Genomic DNA, 19,297 nt, shown 5'->3' with positions numbered 1-19,297 from the left:
TTTTGCATCGCGAATGTTGAATTAAAAAGTGTATTGGTTGAGACTTCAACAAAACTTTATGCTATCATATTCGTAAGCAGCCTCATTGGCTTCAATACACTACGAAAATTTGATCATTTGCAAATTACCTAATGTGTTCGATAGTTAAATGAAAAATGGAGAGAAATCAATGGAAAGAAATGGAATAAATAAAGTATACTCATTATTTCTTATTAAACTTATAAGTTATTATTAAACTTATAAGTTTTATTCGAACGCTTGCCGTCGTTCACATTAACAAAACGTTAATAAAAATCAATAAATTATATGTCAGTCATTCTGTACAAGTGTTAAGTGTCAACTAAAGTTTATTTAAAGACCAAAACTTTAAAAAAGAAACATATTAAAAAAAAAAGATACAAATACTTTATAATCTGTGCTTTCTTTTTGACTGGCAAAATAACGCGGGAAACATACATTATGTCATTTTAGTGAATTAGTTTGTTTTTAGTCTTTTAATTAAAACAAAAATGTTACACGTCGTGACATTACCGCCTCTATCGCAACACAAAGACTTTCAGGGCGTGGATAAGATTAATTACAAGAAAGTGTCGCGAAGCAGCATCGATCTGTCCAATTCTGGAATATTGATCGTAAACAAAACGAATAAAGAGAAGAAATTGTGTTACAAAATCACGAGTTACCTGGCCGAATGGTGTCTGCAGAACTGCATGGACTTCTGCGACATTTGGCGGGACTGTGGCTCCTAGTCTAAAGAAAACTTGTAGAATCTATACTAAGTGTAGTGGTTTTTACGGATGTTCCGTTATAACTACTGAACCATGCATCCGATTGACTTGAAACTTGGTATCCATGTAGAAAACACATGTACTTAATGGATAGGCTAATATTTATATGAATGTTGGACTCCCTAATAATAATGACAATAAATAATAATGTTAATTTTAAATGCCCAGCGAAACGGGCGAGTACGGCTAGTTATGTATAAATACTTACTATTGTGTGTTATTATTTGGAAGATTCTCTGCGGAGTTCGCTCTAGATCTAGTATATTATTGCATTATAATATTATGAGAGCCTACGGTTTTCTTTTCTTATAAAAAAAAACAACGTAAGTACATTTTCGCAGCATCTGAAAATTAGCACCATGATACAAATCGAGGGGCGAAAGGCGATTTGGTTTAAGCGACATTTTTGCAAATACGCAGGAGAGCCATTTAAAAGTTAAAATTTGAAAAAACTTTTTTTTCATTGCCCTTGTAGGCAGACGAGCGCACGGCCCACCTGATAGTGAGTGGTTACCGTCGCCCATGGACTTCAGCAATGCCAGGGGCAGATCCAAGCCGCTGCCTACCGCTTAATGCTCTCCACAAGCCTCGTTTGAAGAAGGACATGTCATAGCGCTCGGAAAACACCGTGGAGGGAGCTCATTCCATAGCCGGATGATGCGTGGCAAAAAAGACCTCTGCAAACGCACTGGATGACCGCAGTGGCTCCAGGTAGTATGGATGAACTCTACTCCGGTGGCGGGCGGTGCGATGCGATGCGATTCTTCAGCTATTTGAATGGGGAAAACTTAATTAAAGTTAAATTAAAAGCATCGAACCGTTGATACTAATACCAAATAAAACGCACCTTTAATTACAAAGATAAATGTCGCGTAAACCCAATAGCCATTCACCCATCGAAATGGAGATTCAATGAAATTAGAGCATTTCTGTTTATATAAAAGGTTTCAAAATGAAAGAACTTTTATTTTATTACATTTTAATAACACCAGTTACAAGAAGTGACTAGACACAATACAACAATAAGAATAACACACCTATAGTCTAAGAGTATTACAACTGTAATACAATTGTATTGAATCAACTTCTGTCACAATCGTGAACTGTCATCCTTCGTTACGATTACGGGCATAATTCGGAGACGAACCTCGCGCCGGGGTCAAAAATCCGTCGTCGGTTTTTTTATGTATGAGGAATTACTCGTGGCCCAGAGGCCTTTCCAGTTTCACCAGGACCGGTGGGCGAGCAAAGGCTCAACCAGGAGGGTGGGATTTGGTATCAGCTGCCCGAGACGTCGTCCGTACCTGCCTTTACGGTGATAATGTAAATAAAATGGTTTCTGTTAGCCGTCAGCCATATAATCCAATCTAATATATTCGGGGTAACGAATTAATCTCTCAAATAATTCCGAGCGATTCGTTATTTATATTTTTAAGCTTTCATCGCGGGCTTTAAGCGCGGCGACCGAATCAAGAAATCCCGTAACGAAACTAAAACCTAACACCCCCACTCCACCTACCATGTAAATCGCGTTCAACACATTCACACGTTGCGCTTGCGTAGTGTTTATGGATAAGCTCGCGGCGTGACGTGGCACTGCATGCGCATCATGAAAAGTCTGCCCATCTCTCTCTCGCGCGGTCTAGCTTATGAGTGTGAAGGAGACAGTTAATGTTTTGCTTTTGTTAATGTTTATAAATATAGCGTGGTCTTATTTTATTTGTATTGTTTTAATATTAAATTATTATTGTCTAATTATAATTGCATACGTTGATAAAAAATGCTATGTAATAGCTTTACTGCCACACGTGTTTTTTTTATTTCTTTCATTGGGTAGACAAGTAGACGCTTCATCTGATTTAGAGTAGTTACCGAAGCATACAGCCATGACGTCGGAGTCTTAATTGTATTGGATAGCACATCCCATACTTCAGAGCACACGAGGGAATCGAGCGCCAGCGTTGATCTTCCTCGTACCGTAAGTTTATTTAAGCTTTAAACGGGATCGTATTGGTTTTGCGAGACATAGCGCAGCACTACCTTTGACCTAATGGATACCCTAGAATAGGTAGGAAAATGTGGCCTTCTACACGCCTCTTCCTGAGTATTCTTTAAGAAATTGGCGAATTGAGAGGAATTAAAAGATTTCATTCTTCTCAAGCCGCGGTTGAGCACCTACCGAGAGTAGCCATTAGAAAAGAAAAACCTGTTTCCAAGCATCACCATGCAATTCATAATTTACGATAAACTAATTTCGGTGTAGCTGATTATGATCACGTTCCCAGAGTCGCGAAAACCTCAATAACGTGTAAGCGCAACTTATTGGGCTCCCAATTAAAAACTTTAACTTCTCCCTGGCAACATTCACCTGTGACAGAAGCTTTCCAGACAATTGAATTGTTGCTAAGTATCTACGCTAAGTCAGTGATTTGCGTGTTCTTCATGTCATTGCTCGATTTTAACTAAATTAAAACTTAATGTTGGGATAAACTAAAAATAAATTGACTAGACAACGTTATTAAGTACTTAGTATTTATTAGAAACTATTTGGAAAGAGCAAAGGGGAAAACGATAATCAGTAAGTCACCTTAAAAAGCTAAACGTAAAACAGATAGAAAGATCGTGAACATAATTTTCATGATTAAAAACAATTTCACGGTGTAATCACGCGTCTATATCGTTGATTTTACAATACCCGATACAATACCCGGTCGGTCACGATACTTGAAGCTGGAAACAGTTACTGACATATTGCCGTAATATGACACAGTGGAGGAACGCCTCAGATATTTTAGTTGAAAAACTCTATCTTAAAAACCCCGTTAAAATTTACAAGCCATTCAGAACAATACTGATTCATGTCATACTCCACAAAGAGTACACAAAACGCATTATGCTGCATCATAGGCGTTTCCCAACACGGCGGACAATACTCATTAAATAATACTTAACGACAAGAACACTTAAATCACTGAACTATACTACACTACGACATGACAATACATTCCGAAAGCACAACTACACAGGAATCGTAAAATCTAAAATACTATATTAACAACAATAAAATTGTACTTATATAATATGATAAAACTTTTGTATAATATTATAATACCGATATCAAATGAATCGATCAGTCTATAGGGCGGGAAACTGATTTGTTTTAAGTGTTGCCATGTATTGAAAAAACGTATCATTGCACAACTGTATTTACTACTAGGACTAGGATGTACTAGGACTCGACTAGGATGAACTTTATCATGTTGCTGTATTAGTTCTACTTTAATCAATATTCTTTGCAAATGTGAGGTAGTTGCAAAAAATCGTTCATCTAGATCAGCCTTTCCCAAAGTGGGCGATAACGCCCCCTAGTGGGTGCTGAAGGCCCTAAGGGGGGGCGGTAAGAGACCCAGAAAAAAATGGGGCCTTGTGTAGAGGCTTGGGAGGCGATTTGTAATAACATCTAGGAGGACTCTTAAGACACCGACTGAGCTCTCGCTATAGTAATTTTTCAGTAGGTGAAAAAATGGGGGCGTTAAAAAACAATCTATTCTCAAAGTAGGCGGTAGACGAAATAGCTTTGGGAACCGCTGATCTAGATGCAGTTTTCGTAATAATACCGTCGAACAAATGCAATATTCATTGCAATAAGAAATTCATTGCATCTGCCAGTATTCTCGTTGTCGCAAGGCGTAAGTGCAACCCCCATCAAAAGAACCTAGATATTTTGAAAGTTTATATCTCAAACTTTATCAACCGATCGGAATAATTTCAACAAACATTCTATATCACTGTTTATCTCACATATATTATTGATTTTAATCAAACACGACATCTCTCAAGTACCCAATTTCCGATCAATTCTAAGCAGTAGAATATTGCCTTAGAAACTTCTCGACTCGAATTATAATTTAACAACTTACATTACACATTACCTTACATAATAATATATATTTTTTTGGACAAAACGTGTGGCATCATAATTAATAATAAATTTTAATATAAATTCGGATTAACATGGCAAAGGAAGAAAATGATTAAGGCTTTGACAGACGACCGGCGTGACGCGGCAGTTATTCCGAAAAAGTACGATCAGATTTAAGAAATTCGCCGAGTTATAAGCCGCCTAAACTCTGGTATCAGACGAGACTTATGATGGTTTTAATGATACAACGTCAACAAGTCAGTTGCCGCCTTGCTCGACCAAATGTTTACTATTTCCCTTTAAGCTGTAAAAATATTCATCTACAGGATGTTTGGACTAGAACCTAATGCGATCTTACACGCGCTAGCTCATAAAAAAAAAACTCCTTGCTTCAGTCAAAACCCAACAATTATTTCAATAGGTACTCAATATTATATTATAAAAACTATTTAAGACTAGTTTGTTTTATTATGGTCGAAAATGAAGGTATGAAAAGTAAATCAATTCTTACGATTTCATCAGGACTAGATTAAATGGGTGTATTAGGTTGGTCACGTCACTCAATAACCGGAAAATTCGCTTCGTTTCAACCAATTTGAAGATAAATCTATTTAATACGGCATCATTTTTAATTGAAAAGAGTTAAAAATTAATTCGTAACTAATTGTCTGTCTTAGAAATATTTTAAATTGATTTACTTTATTATTTTTTAATAATGATTGAACCTCATGTTGTACTTATTTGCATAGGTATTTGATTTTACATAGGCGACGCAATTCTAGAAAAATCTATCTACATTTACACAAAAATACACTAAGATATGCTAAATGTTTGGTGGGAAAAATAATATTGATTTAATCTATAATAAATATAAGTATGTATAATTAAGTTTTAAGTGAATAGTGACGTCAAAAAGACTAGAGATGAGTATTTAATATTTATTTTATTTTTAGATTAAGTATTATTTTTTTTGGAATGGTTATTCAACTTAGATTGGTTTAGATGACTAGTTGATTCAAACATTCAACCGGTCTTCAGATAACCGGTCGCAAATGAACGTGAATACTGTTTAGTGATATTTTTTTTTTAATCCATCATTTTCGCTCTTTATATAAATAAAACGTTTGTGGCACTCGATACTACATTCCTTTCTTTGAAAATCCTACCTTTGAAATTTATCGAGGCAATTTTTTTAGCTGCATAGTATATTCACCTTACGAAGTAAATCCGGTTATATCATTTTCGTTTATAAACCGAGTAAAGAATTACGTTTTTTTCCACTCAAAATCAACGTAACAGAGTAAAATATATTTTACATCTACCCTCAACATTCGTATTACCTGCGGACACGAACGAACACACAGACACGCAGAGATACTCTTTTTTTTCTTTAAGTATGGCCACCAAGCCTCAATTTGGCAGCAATGTAGTTTATTTTTTAAAACTTCTATATTATGAATTAGACAATATATTTTCTAATTTTTTTAAGTTACGTTATTAATCGTATCAACTATATTTTTTGTTCGAACAACAATAGAATTAATTGTGTTGTTCATAATCCATGTCCACACGGGCTTTAAGATGTATCAATATCGAAATACTTTTAACGTCATCTGATAATCGATCAATGTACTACACAGCATAGCGCTTTGTCTATATATTTTATAGCATGTCATTTCTTTTATTGATCTTGTATGCAGACGAGCATACGGCCCACCTGATAGTGAGTGCTCACCGTCGCCCATGGACTTCAGCAATGCCAGGCGCAGAGCCAAGCCGCTGCCTACTGTGCTATCAGAGCGAGACTATCTCCCGAAAGTAAGACAAGAAAAAACATTGCTGTTTCAGTGCAGCAATGTAACACGCTGACGTTCGGGGTCAACGCCCGCGCGAAGCCTGCACACATTCATACTAGAATACAAGCTTAACACATCTACCGTCCAAATAGCTTACCTACTTTATTATTTATTTATCAGAAGTGACTTAGTAACGTGCAAGCGCGAGTCAAGGATGATGAAGGCAAGTGTTGCCCAAGGTCAAATACTAAAAATTAACAATTAAAAAAAATATTCAATTAAAATGTCAAAATTCAATCGCTAATACCTTCATAATGTCGTCGTCTAAGATTCGTATTTAAAAAAATCACTTAATACATTAATTAATTAATTAAAATTTCGGACATTAGAAGGGTTCATTGTTGTCAACTATTAACTGTATAATAAAGATGAGTAAACTCGACAATTGTATTACATTACTCGACATTACGATAATGAGGCAATATAATTATAATTGTATGTACGTCTTAGCATCAAAACGGCTAATAGCACAAATTTTAATAACGTCTTCATTAACGTTAGCCTTTCTCTGAGTGACGATTTCGCATCATCACTAATAAAATTATTATTTTGCCTATAGACACGACAAGTCTTTACAGCATTTAGAGCTCTATGGTTTTTTTAATAACGGCTATTTTAACTTTCCAGTGATTTCGCGATAGAAACAGTGAAAGCGCTATTACTCAATCGGGTAAAAACATCGTTGATAACCCTCACTATAGATTTATAAATCAGGTGCCAAGGACGAATTTCTATAATTAAATTTGAGTTTAAGTATAGTCGTTATTAGCAACGCTTTTTTTAACGTTATTTTTAAAAATCGCGTATAGTTTCCCTAGGCGTAAACTATTCGTCGAGTTTGGCCCTTGACTTTATATATCGGTCTCTTTGAATATTTCACAGACGTTGTCAATATTGAACTGTATGTAACGCGACTCGGGCGGGTCGGCGTTGTCGCGGCCGTTGTCGTGTCCGTTGTCGTGTCCGTTGTCGTGCTTATCGTTGCGCAGGTGCTTCGGCGACGACTCAGGGTGGTACTCCAGTCGCGAATTACCTGGAACATTAAGCGAAGCACCCATTTTATCGCATCGACTTCTATCGATCGATAATAACACGCTTCAGTCTGTGCTATTTGGTAATTTGCGCTGAAACTGAACGAAATTTGACGTATTACGTCATTCGAGGCGAAAGTAACCACAGATTATATCCCAATGGATTACGAAATCAGATTAACACAATCTTCAGTCCGGTTCCACTAATAATCGGATAGTCTATGAGGAAGTGTGTTCACGAATTTCATGTTTTTTTTTATTGCTCTTGTAGGCAGACGAGCACACGGCCCAACTGATGGTGAATGGTTACTGTCGCCCATGGACTTCAGCAATGCTAGGGGAAGAACCAAGCCGCTGCCTACCGACCGGCTTCTAGGTGACCCGTCATCCGTCAATCCTTACGAAGCTGATAAAGCACTTGGATGTCAGCAATTCCACCACCCCAAAAAAAGTTTTCCGTCGACCGACATTCTGTTCGTGATCTTTTCTAGCCATACGTCATAGGTAATGTTAAATACCACACTCTATTGCCTACGCAATAGAAATCAAAATTAAAGTGATTTATTAGTTTCAAGCACTGCAAGCCAAATATAAAATGTCCAAAAACATCACAACAGAAACACTACAAATCTAAAATATTCGAAACTAGAAGCATAAGGTCGGATATTCGTAATTCAACATTTCGTTTCGTTTGAGACAGTTAAATGTGAAACAGTTAAATGGCATTATTCAATTATTAAAAAAAATATGGATTTAGTTTTCCTTCATAATTTCAACAACAAAAATAAAAAGAGAGAATGTGTTCTATACAAAGTTGATATTGATGTTAATTATAATGTTTGTCGTCTGTGCGTTTACACACGCGAGAAAAAATAAACACAGGCATCATTAAGAAAAAAAGCTAGTTAAAAACAAAATATGGACATAAACATATTAAATCTTAATATTATTATTGTTTATGAAAGAAGCTAATACATTAAAAATAGTTTCAGTTTCTTTTAGCTGAATCGAAGATCCGACCTTAAGCTTCTAACGTCGAGTACAATGAGTGCGAGCGAACAATACTTACAGACGGAGCCATTCACGCGAAGCAGCCGACGGAACTAACGACACACACACACACGTAACTACAATACACAACACACGTATAAACAATCAATCGGCAAACATATGAAGGTGCAACCGGCGCCATCTTGTTTTTTGAAACGCCATACTTTCCATTATTATCTGTATATTTAATACGTGAAGGAAAAACTTTGTATCCCTTTTTACGAAAATTGCGCGGACGGAGGAGTATGAAATTTCCCACACTTATAGAGAATATAAAGGAGTGCAGAATGTTTATATTTTTTTAAATTATGCCTAAGAAATACATTAAATCAATAAAAAAAACATTACACACACTACATACTATGTATTTGAAGCACATGTGCATGCATACTATTTATTTATTGTCAAATTGAGAATAGATTAAATATTGTTTGTCTCTATTAATATTTTTATAGTGTAGTCTTGGCGAAATTTGTGATTATAAAAGTATAATAGTCTTTGCAAATAGAATCTTAATAGTGTACAAACTTATTATTTTAATTAATTATAGTCGAATTTCGACTACCGGGCGACCACTAGTTATTATTATCCTCCTAATAATTAACGGATTACTTCTTCAAATAATTCGTTTTAATGAACTTGAAGTGTATAACAAAGCTCATGTCGGAGTGATTGGTGCGACAATGACCACTAATATATACAGTAGAATAATGTGGGTAGTTTGTTGATGAATTCTCTTGAATACCGTCTGGACTTTTTGGCTGGAACGCGAGGAGTGAAGTTGTGTGATTTGTTTTATTTTGTCTATTTAGTGTTTCTTCGGGTTTAAATGTGTAATAACGGTGGTTTATTAACTGTTTAATATCTGTGAAAGTGCACAATTGTGGGAAAATGAAACAAAGCTGCTGGACGTAACTTCTCGGGATCCTCCAAAAAGTCCACTGAAAAAATCTTAGTAAATGACCATCATTTTACTGAGGTTATATTTCATTCCATTTCATTTCATTTAATTTCATGCCAGTTGATTAATGTCACAAATAATAAGTTTCATTTCATTTCACTCCATATTATCATTTTTCATAAAAATAAGAACATAAATTAAAATAAGACATGACTTAAAGGTCTTAGTTACCAGGTCATAAAATCTCTTAAAAATTGAATACCGTCTTAAGCAATTGTTTATGTACGTTGTATGTACGTACTTATAATAGATTAACTAATCATTTGAACATTAAGGAAACAGTTATCTTTAATTATGTAATTTAGATTAAATAAATAGTAGTGTTGCGCCTATATGTATTCATGAGGTATATTCCAACGACCCACTATTTAAAAAATAATGTACATGACAAAATGTAAAATGATCAGTGAATACACTCAACGGATATTTTTGAACCAATAAAACATATACTATTGAGACTTAGACCTCATGCCTCACGGGGGACGCCCGTCGCGTGCGGACCCTGTCCACGCCCGAACGCCCAAGACAATTACAATCACCATGCAATAGAATAATAAAAAAATAATTAAAAATAAATGCGGAATGTTTATTTAATAAGTCAAATTAAATATTAATATTATACGTAATCACGAAAATAAATATACTAGGTTATGATTTAATAATATTCTCATAATATTATTTTTAATACTTATTAGAGGTTAAAGGTTTGTTTAGAACAAACGCAAACTGTAAGAAAAATTATTCAGAAAAAAACATTTTCACTTAAAATGAAGATGAACGAAACAAAAATTAAATTCAACAAACAAAATGAAATGACCAACACGCTTGAGCAGTGCGACTAGAATAAAAAATAAAATTAAAAATGATTTGGTATGAAAGAAAATTAAAACTAAAAAAAAAATTAAAAAAAAATATTATGCTTAGTATTGCATTTCGAGGACTAATAAAGATTGTAGTTTGTTATAAACTTGGAAAAATCGATTAGGGAAATTTAGATTTTTTTTTTTAAGATTTCGTTTTTCTATCATAAAAACAATATTACTCTGCCAACCGTACTACAACTAGTCTCAAGTTACCTTGCAAGATTCCCTCGTCATAAACGATTTGGTACAGAAAAAATAATAATTACAGACTAGATACAGACACAATAAGCACGATGTTGCCATCACTAAAAATATATTTACCTACTGCTACTACTCGACTTCAGAAGCACAAGGTCGGATATATTTTCAGCCAATATTGGTGGGTAGTTTTATTTAATCTGACCTCTAAGCTGTAAAATTTTGATCAGTCATTCAACATTTTTAAAATTGGGTATCACAAATATCTAAATTACTCAAATGCTCAACATCAGATACGTTTGGTAAACGAGTTAAAACAAAATACGACCTTATGCAACTCGCATCGAGAATTACAAACCCATGCTACACTACACACAGACACATACAGACAAACGTGCATGCGGTACATCAACAAAAAACTACAACTAAAAATGCATTGTTTCAACAGTGTGTCATTTTTAAGTTATAAAAAGCCATACTTATTTAAAACGCAATACTAATCGATTACTACTGATTTTACTAAAACATTAAAGAGTGCGTGCGCCGACCTGCCTTGCCACCGGGTTTTTTTTTAATTGCCCTTGTAGTTTTTTTTTTTTAATGCTTAGATGGTTGGACGAGCTCACAGCCCACCTGGTGTTAAGTGGTTACTGGAGCCCATAGACATCTACAACGTAAATGCAACACCTACCTTGAGATATAAGTTCTAAGGTCTCAGTATAGTTACAACGGCTGCCCCACCCTTCAAACCGAAACGCATTACTGCTTCACGGCAGAAATAGGCAGGGTGGTGGTACCTACCTGCGCGGACTCACAAGAGGTCCTACCACCAGTAGTCAGACGAGCATACTGCCTATCTGATGGTGAGTGATTACCGTCGCCCACGGACATCAGCAATGCCAGCAGAGCCAAGGGCATCAGTAAGTGCAGCATTTACTCGATTCACATTCGCATTGAGCTCTACGCGTCCTGTGACAACGCAGGCCGTAGCAACGTAGCGCCAGACAGCACAGGCTAGTAGAGTCGCTACTGCCGAGCTCGGCCTCCCTGCCGGTCAGCAGACGATCCAATCTGTGCTTTAACTGCGTCGGCGACACGCTCCTATCTCGATTGGGCTCAATCGACCTCCCCTCCACATCGGAACCCTCAGCGTTAGGGCTGTCCGCACTCTCCGGTGTATAAGGGTCGAGGCATCGCCTGACGCTCAGCAGTGCGTCGTCGACGTCGCTAACGCACAGGTCGTCGTAGTGCGCGTCGGCAGTAGTGATCTCTACGTGGGGGATGCGGAACATCGTCTCGTTGAGGGAGCCGGTCCGGCGGCGCGGCGGGGGGCGGCGGTCGGTCGGGGGGGCGGTGGGGGCGGCCGGTCGGAGCGCGCACAGGTCTGGGTGGGTGGGGTGCCGGAGCAAGCGCGGGGCCAGCCTACCTCGGTCGGCCTGCAGCATCACGCGAAGGTAGATCGGCTGCGGGAGAAAAAATATTAAACTAATTCATCATAATTTAACTTCTTTTTTTTTATTGCCCTTGTAGACAGACCTCACTGGTGGTAGAACCTCTAGCGAGTCCGCACGGGTAGGTACCACCACCCCGCCAATTCCTGCCGTGAAGCAGTAATGCGTTTCGGTTTGAAGGGTGGGGCAGCCATTGAAACTATACTGAAACCTTAAAACTCATATCTCAAGGTGGGTGGCGCATTTGCATTGTGGATGTCTATGGGCTCCAGTAACCACTTAACACCAGGTGAGCTGTGAGCTCGTCCACTCATCTAATCATTAAAAAAAAATCATCACAATTAGTGTGTACGGGCCAGCGCGCACATCATATTGCACACCGATGCATTTTACATCAAAGTCATTAATTTTCGAGTAAGTTCGTGTAAGGCGTCGCATACTCGCATTATGTCATTCTTATCATAATCAGTGTAAGCATATCAATAAACAATTAATCAGTATTGGAGTTGTTATCATTATCACAACAGAGGGCTGTGTGGACAACCCGTACAGTGTCTCTGTGTTTTTTGTGGTCGTTTTTTATCCGATTCAATTCAAACTGATCATATATCCAATGTCACAGTATGCACAAAAATGACATGTGCTTAGAGAGAGAAAAAAACAAAATATATTTTTTTCTTTTGTATAATCTTTCTTTTTTTTTAAGAGTAGGTATGATATAGGGACCACAAATGTCCATATAGCAGCAATCATTAATATTTATGTGTTAGCGATAATTATATTGCAGTGATGATACGAGGGCCCCGAAACTGCGATACTTTAAGACAAATATTTTTTTTGTATGGAAACTAGCGACATCTTGTAACGGATGCCGCTAAGCTTATATGTTGTTAATGTTAAGGCATTTAATTAATATATAACTAAACACAGAAAAAAAAATCATACAACACTTTGTTTGTTATAGACGAATTGAGTAAATTATATTAATTTTCGGTTTCAGATAATTTACGAAAAAGCCTTCATTAAAAATAAAATATAGGATCGATAATGTTACTGCCATCTACAGGAGCAATGAGAAACTAATCGAAGCGAAGCCATCTAGTGGCCGACGCTCGTAAACATTTTTGTTGAGTGCTTGAGTTGCTTACCTATAACTTATTTATGTGTATTATCTATGGATGCCACGTCAGTCTCGGAATTGTGGACTTTTTGGCGGGAACACGAGGAGTGAAGTTGTGTTTTTTTATTTTGTCTGTTTGGTGTTTCTTCAGGTTTAAACGGGTAATAACGACGATTTATTAACTGTTTGCTGGACGTAGCTTCTCGAGATCCTCCAAAAAGTCCACTGAAAAAATCTCAGTAAATGAACACCATTTTACTGAGATTATATTTCATGCCATATCATCTCATTTCATTTAATTTCATCCCAGTTGATAAATGTCTCAAATTAATCATCTTCATTTCATTTCATAATTTTTTCATAAAAATAAAAATTTAAATAACACATGACTTAAAGGTCTTAGTTACCAGGTCACAAAATCCCTTAAAAAAAACTCGGGATCGTCGGGCTGTCGATAGCACGTTACGTTATAATCCCAATGCACTTTAGTCACCAAACACGTGTTTTATTAATCCTTTCCCAGTATAGACTCTTGAAGCAGACTGACCTTGTGGTCCCCCATGCAGGCGGTGTCCCCGATGACGCCATACTCGGTCCGCCGGCGCCCCTCCCCGCGCCGCACCTCCCCCTCCGGCTTGTTGCCCTCGGACTGGTTCCGCACCAGCCGGCGTCGCCCCCCCCACGCGTCCGACTCGCCCGCCCTGCCCCGGGACACACACGACTCAGACTTGCGAAACCATAAGCCGCGCCGATAAAGTAACGAATCTAAAATGGCGGCCGCGATCGTGCGCTCTCACTCCAAACTATTGCCGTCTTTAGTCGCACACGATGCATACTGTATGCAAAAAAACATCAGTGTCCTTAGTGTGAGTTTTTTAACGTTATCGATAGCGTAAAAGTTAACACATATTTGTATGGAATGGGATAATTTGCTCATGTTTGCCGCTAGGGGCGCTGTTCTAATTTCATACAAAATTGGGCTTTTTAAACTTTTACGCTATCGAGAACGTTAAAAAACTCGCACTAAGCACACTGTTCCGACTTTGTTGTTGAGTTCGAGTTTTTTCACATTCGAGTTGTGCGACTTAGATGACTGGCAGCAAAAGTATCTACACAAGTTGCATCCTAAATGAGACACCTCCCTCTGTCAGGGCATAAAGTAAATTCTCATTTTTTTTTTTTACAATAAACAACTTTTTCTTTATATCTTTCATTTTCTTTGTTGGCCCTACCATTTATGTCAGTGCAGGTACATAGACGCCATTTTCGATTCATTTCTTTATTGGCGCGGCTTATACAACTTTTATTAACCTATATGTCGGAGACGGTCATTAGTGTGGTAGCTAAACGAATCGCAGCACGACTCCCGAGAAATGGCAGCACGATCGCAGTATCATCGTGCTACGACAGAGCCTAGCTCATGGAGGCGCGTAGACGCCATCACCCTTACTAACCAGCCTTCTTGAAGAGCGGTGCCTCCACGCATCTGCAATGCTGAGGATGTCGTCGAACCGTGAAATTATGGTATCTGTATCGGCAGAAATAGGCAGAGTGGTGGTACCCACCCGCGCGGACTCACAAGAGATCCTACCACCAGTAAAAACTTCCACGGTGAACGAATAACATCATGTAATAAAAATCAAAATCCGCAAAATTATAATTTGCGTAATTACTCGACCTCTTGTGAGTTCGCACGGGTAGGTACCACCACCCTGCCTATTTCAGGGTTTGAAGGGTGGGGGGGCAGCCGTTGTAACTATACTTGAGACCTTAGAACTTATATCTCAAGGTGGGTGGCGGATTTACGTCGTAGATGTCTATGGGCTCCAGTAACCACTTAACACCAGGTGGGCTGTGAGCTCGTCCACCCATCTAAACTTATAATTTAAATTAATTATAGTCAAAACTCGGCTCTGTGTCGGTGCGCACCTGGCGCTGATGGCCTGCTGCACGCTGGTGGGGTCGGCGATGCTCCTCCTGCTGAGCGCGAGCCCCGGGACCGCCAGCGCGTCCAGCTCCAACGCGCTGCCTTTCTTCTTCAACGTGTCGTTGCGCTACGGACGTACAGACTTGTGACGTCACTGTGCACTAGTTTTATTTCTTTTACGGGGCTGACTGAAAACCAGCGCTGTTCGATTTATGGACTTTCAACAGCATTGGCTGAGTCACCTCCTTTTGCCTTTTTCTTTTTCTGTTATAATTTATTTAATATAATATAATAGATAATTTTTCTCTTTCGTTGACATTCATTAACAAAGGGGTGAAGGGTGTGTGACAGCTGTAGGTGTAGAACACTCGCTGCCAATTACTTTTTTATGATTTAGAGATTACTGGTGGCCCGAAGGCCTTTCCAGTTTCACCAGGACGGGCGAGCAAAGTCTCAGCCAGGAGGGGTGGGATTTGCTAACAGCTGCCCGAGCGCCTCCAAAGGAGACCTAACAACTCAACAGCAGCTTCGCGAATGAATCTACTACCGGACCGGGATCCCTAAGCCTGCTCCTAGTGTTAGAGCTGAAGGCGTCTAATGCAAAGGTTATTGGATCTGATGGATCCGTAAGGACGTGTCTAGGGCGTCGTCGGTGACTGGCTCCTGTGTGAACAGGATAATACTTTATTTTACTTAGTGTGAAGGGCACTAAATTATTTTATTATTATTTATTATTATTCTATTGCGTAAACAATTCGACAAACACACTACCCTCCTCGTACTAAACATTTGCTGGAGTCCGGACCTCATCACGACATGAGGCTTAGGGATCAAAATCTCTTTTGTATCATCATCATAATCATCATAACGACCCGGCACGAAACTCAGCGGGCTGATGTTAAGGTTGGGTTGCACGTTGAACTCTTTGCAGAGTTCGATGGTTGCTGTGGAGCCCTCAGGGCGGTGCTGATTGTGAGCGGCAGAGTGGCACAGACCTTGCTGGCTGGTGAACCGGATCTAGCGGGACTGCTGTCCGACGAGGCCCGACCGCTGCTGCTGTCTGTGGACTCCGTCACGGACCTCCTGTAAACATTCAATACTACTCTGTACCTACTTGATTGTGCTTTTTGAGCCAGTGGCCCGATGACCATGTAGACTAGTTTATATTAAAATTAAACTAAAATTACATTAAATTAAACTTACAAATCAAACTCTCAAATTTTTTTTTTTTTATTCATGTATAGATTTTTTTGTATTTCACATGAAGCACCTACTTCTGATCTATAATTTATGTTATCTATATATTAATACGTGAAGCAAAAACTTTGAAACCCCTTTTTACGAAAATTGTGTGGACGAAGGAGTATGAAATTTCTCACACTTATAGAGAATATAGAGAAGAAGTGCAGAATGCAAATTTTTTTTTAATTTTGTTTTAAAAATACATTAAATCAATATTTATAAAAAAAAAAAAAAAAAATTGCCTATGTTCATCAGGGACAATGTCGGCTTCTAATGGAAAAAGAATATTTCAAATCGGTCCAGTAGTTCCGGAGCCTATTCGAAACAAACAAACAAACAAATCTTTCCTCTTTATAATATTATATTAATATAGATTAATTATAGTCCAATTTCGACTACTGCGTGAACACTAGTTTATTTAAAGCAATGTGCATTCAAATAGGTCGCATATATATTTTTAAAACATACAAATCAATAATGGAAACTTTGCATATGCCTTCAACGTTAATATTCTATGTAAATAAAAAATATATTATTGATTTATGTGTATTAAAAATTTTAATTGCCGGTTTGGTTAAACCCTATGTATGTATAATATACTACTATACTATACTGGGTGTTAGGAGACCGCTTCCTTCTGAAGCAAATAGATTCTGATTTTTTTAAAACGTTTTCTTAGCATTATTTACGCTCCATCATGTTAGTACAGCTAAATGAAACGATAGATTCATAAAAAACACATTACTTTACAAAAAAAAAAAGCAGCAATGAAACACTAGATCAAAATGCTCGGATCAACGATACTTCGGGCGCGGCGTGGCGCAGGCTCGCGCGGTCACACAAATTCTACTTCGCCACTGTGCTAGTCTTTACCTAGAATATCTGTCCCACGTGAAAGTCTAAATGAAACTGCCTTAAAAACTAAAAATACTAAACTTAATAATCGATCCCGACAAAACAAACAGTTTAAAAAAAAATTCGGTTGTCTGTAAAGTCGGTTTACTGACGGTAGTTGAACGTGACAACGTCATAAGAAAATACTGATGGAATGGTTTCATTTTTGAAAAGAAAATTTTAATTTTATTTGTTTAATAGATATTTTGTATGGACAATTGACACCACATTCACTTTTCACTGAACTTCATACTTGACGAAAACATGTAAATGTATGATTGTATAGCAGCTGTCCACGCGGATGCATCGCTCACTCAAGTAGGAGAGAGACAGAGGTCGAACGCTGCCGAACGCGGAGGCCGATTGTGCCTCTTTGTCGCTCGTTGCGCGCTCTCGCTTGCACTTCAAACCTTAAATGGAACGCCTCAGAGCGAGGTAACGCCGCATGAGTCATGTTTTTTCGTGCGTGCAGCCGGCTCCATCGAATTATAAGACGTTGTCATGTCAATATTTTTTTTTTAATCAGGATATATATTTTTTTCCGTCCCATCATCAAAGGTGTCATTAGTCCTATCGTCTGTCTCGGAAGCGGATCTCCTAACACCCAGTATATGTAAAAATAAATGTAACAGCGAGGTACCGGTCGTGTCGCGGCGTGTCGTGTCGCGGCGTGTCGTGTCGCGGCGGGTCGTGCAGCAGCGGGCGCGCCGCCTGCGACACCAGCACGCGGTCGCACCACGACGGGCACCTGCGGGCCGACACGCACGCAATCGATTTAGAAGCTATACAGGGTGTTCCAACAAGATATAATAGCCGACCACTGCAACATCTGTCATGAGTGAAGCTGTCGGTATATATATATATATATATTTATTTATTGTATGTATATATCTATACTAATATATAAATCCACAGTGGTTTTTACTGATGTTCCGTTATAACTACTGAACCGTGCATCCGATTGACTTGAAACTTGGTATCCATGTAGAAAATACATGTACTTAATGGATAGGCTAATATTTATATGAGTGTTGGACTCCCTGGAAGAGATCGTTTTTAGCGATAAGACCGCCTGTTGTACAAACGTATCTGTATTCTCTCTCTCTAACGAGACGAGCGAAAACGTAACTAGCATTCAGGTCACCGTGTAGCAAGTTCTCAGAACGAGACACACGTATACGTTTCTAAGATTTAGCCTGCGACAGAATGAGATAGAATAATTATGAAGGTTCCAATCTGCTACCCACCTCGTCTTCATGTAGTGCGTGGGTAGCAGCACGTCCTCCTCGAAGGGGTAGGTGGGCGGGAACTTGACGGGGAACTCGAAAAGGTGCGGCCGCAGCGCCTCCAGCTCGCGGTCGTAACGCTGCAGCTGGAACAGGAGACCGGCGATCCGGTGTTCAGTACCGGAGCCCATGGACGCCGCCACCCGCCTTGAGACGCGTGTTCTCAGTCACAGTCCTATAGCCCCAGTACGTGGGCACTCGCTTTCCGGACAATGAATAAACAGTGTACGGGTTGTCCACACAGCCCTCTGTTGTGATAATGATAACAACTCCAATACTGATTAATTGTTTATTGATATGCTTACACTGATTATGATAAGAATGACATAATGCGAGTATGCGACGCCTTACACGAACTTACTCGAAAATGAATGACTTTGATGTAAAATGCATCGGTGTGCAATATGATGTGCGCGCTGGCCCGTACAGACAGTATATATTTGAATGGTTTTATATGAATGCTGAACGAAATGATACTTAGAAGTGGTCGTGGTTTAAAGGATAAGACGTCCGGTGCATTCGTGTTGAGCGATGCACCGGTGTTCGAATCCCGCAGGCGGGTACCAATTTATCTAATGAAATACGTACTCAACAAATGTTCACGAACAACTTCCGCGTTGAAGGAATAACTTTCTATTTCTGCCGTGAAGCAGTAATGCGTTTCAGTTTGAAGAGTGGGGCAGCCGTCGTACTATAAAACTGATACTT

At 38.6% G+C, this 19,297-nt stretch overlaps 1 protein-coding gene across 3 annotated transcripts in view; it reads right to left on the bottom strand.

Moving 5' to 3' along the window:
- Nucleotides 1-1,750: 1,750 nt before the first annotated feature.
- Nucleotides 1,751-19,297, bottom strand: part of 5PtaseI (inositol polyphosphate-5-phosphatase A) — a 35,396-nt gene continuing 17,849 nt past the window's right edge. For 2 of the 3 annotated variants that reach the window (XM_028187684.2, XM_089738818.1), the window contains 6 exons: nt 18,551-18,675; nt 17,944-18,051; nt 16,163-16,250; nt 15,170-15,294; nt 13,788-13,941; nt 10,177-12,132 (listed from right to left, as the gene is read on the bottom strand). In XM_028187684.2, the coding sequence (XP_028043485.2) occupies nt 11,587-12,132; nt 13,788-13,941; nt 15,170-15,294; nt 16,163-16,250; nt 17,944-18,051; nt 18,551-18,675 (1,146 nt within the window). In that variant the 3' untranslated portion in view covers nt 10,177-11,586. Of the gene's footprint in view, nt 7,600-10,176; nt 12,133-13,787; nt 13,942-15,169; nt 15,295-16,162; nt 16,251-17,943; nt 18,052-18,550; nt 18,676-19,297 lie in introns of those variants that run through there. The other variant, XM_028187685.2, reaches the window with a different exon arrangement.

This window comes from Bombyx mandarina, chromosome 26 (genome assembly GCF_030267445.1).
Source record: "Bombyx mandarina strain Sakado chromosome 26, ASM3026744v2".
Classification (NCBI taxonomy): Eukaryota; Metazoa; Arthropoda; class Insecta; order Lepidoptera; family Bombycidae; genus Bombyx; species Bombyx mandarina.
Note: the sequence above shows the minus strand (reverse complement) of the source record. Positions and strands in the feature narration are given on the sequence as shown.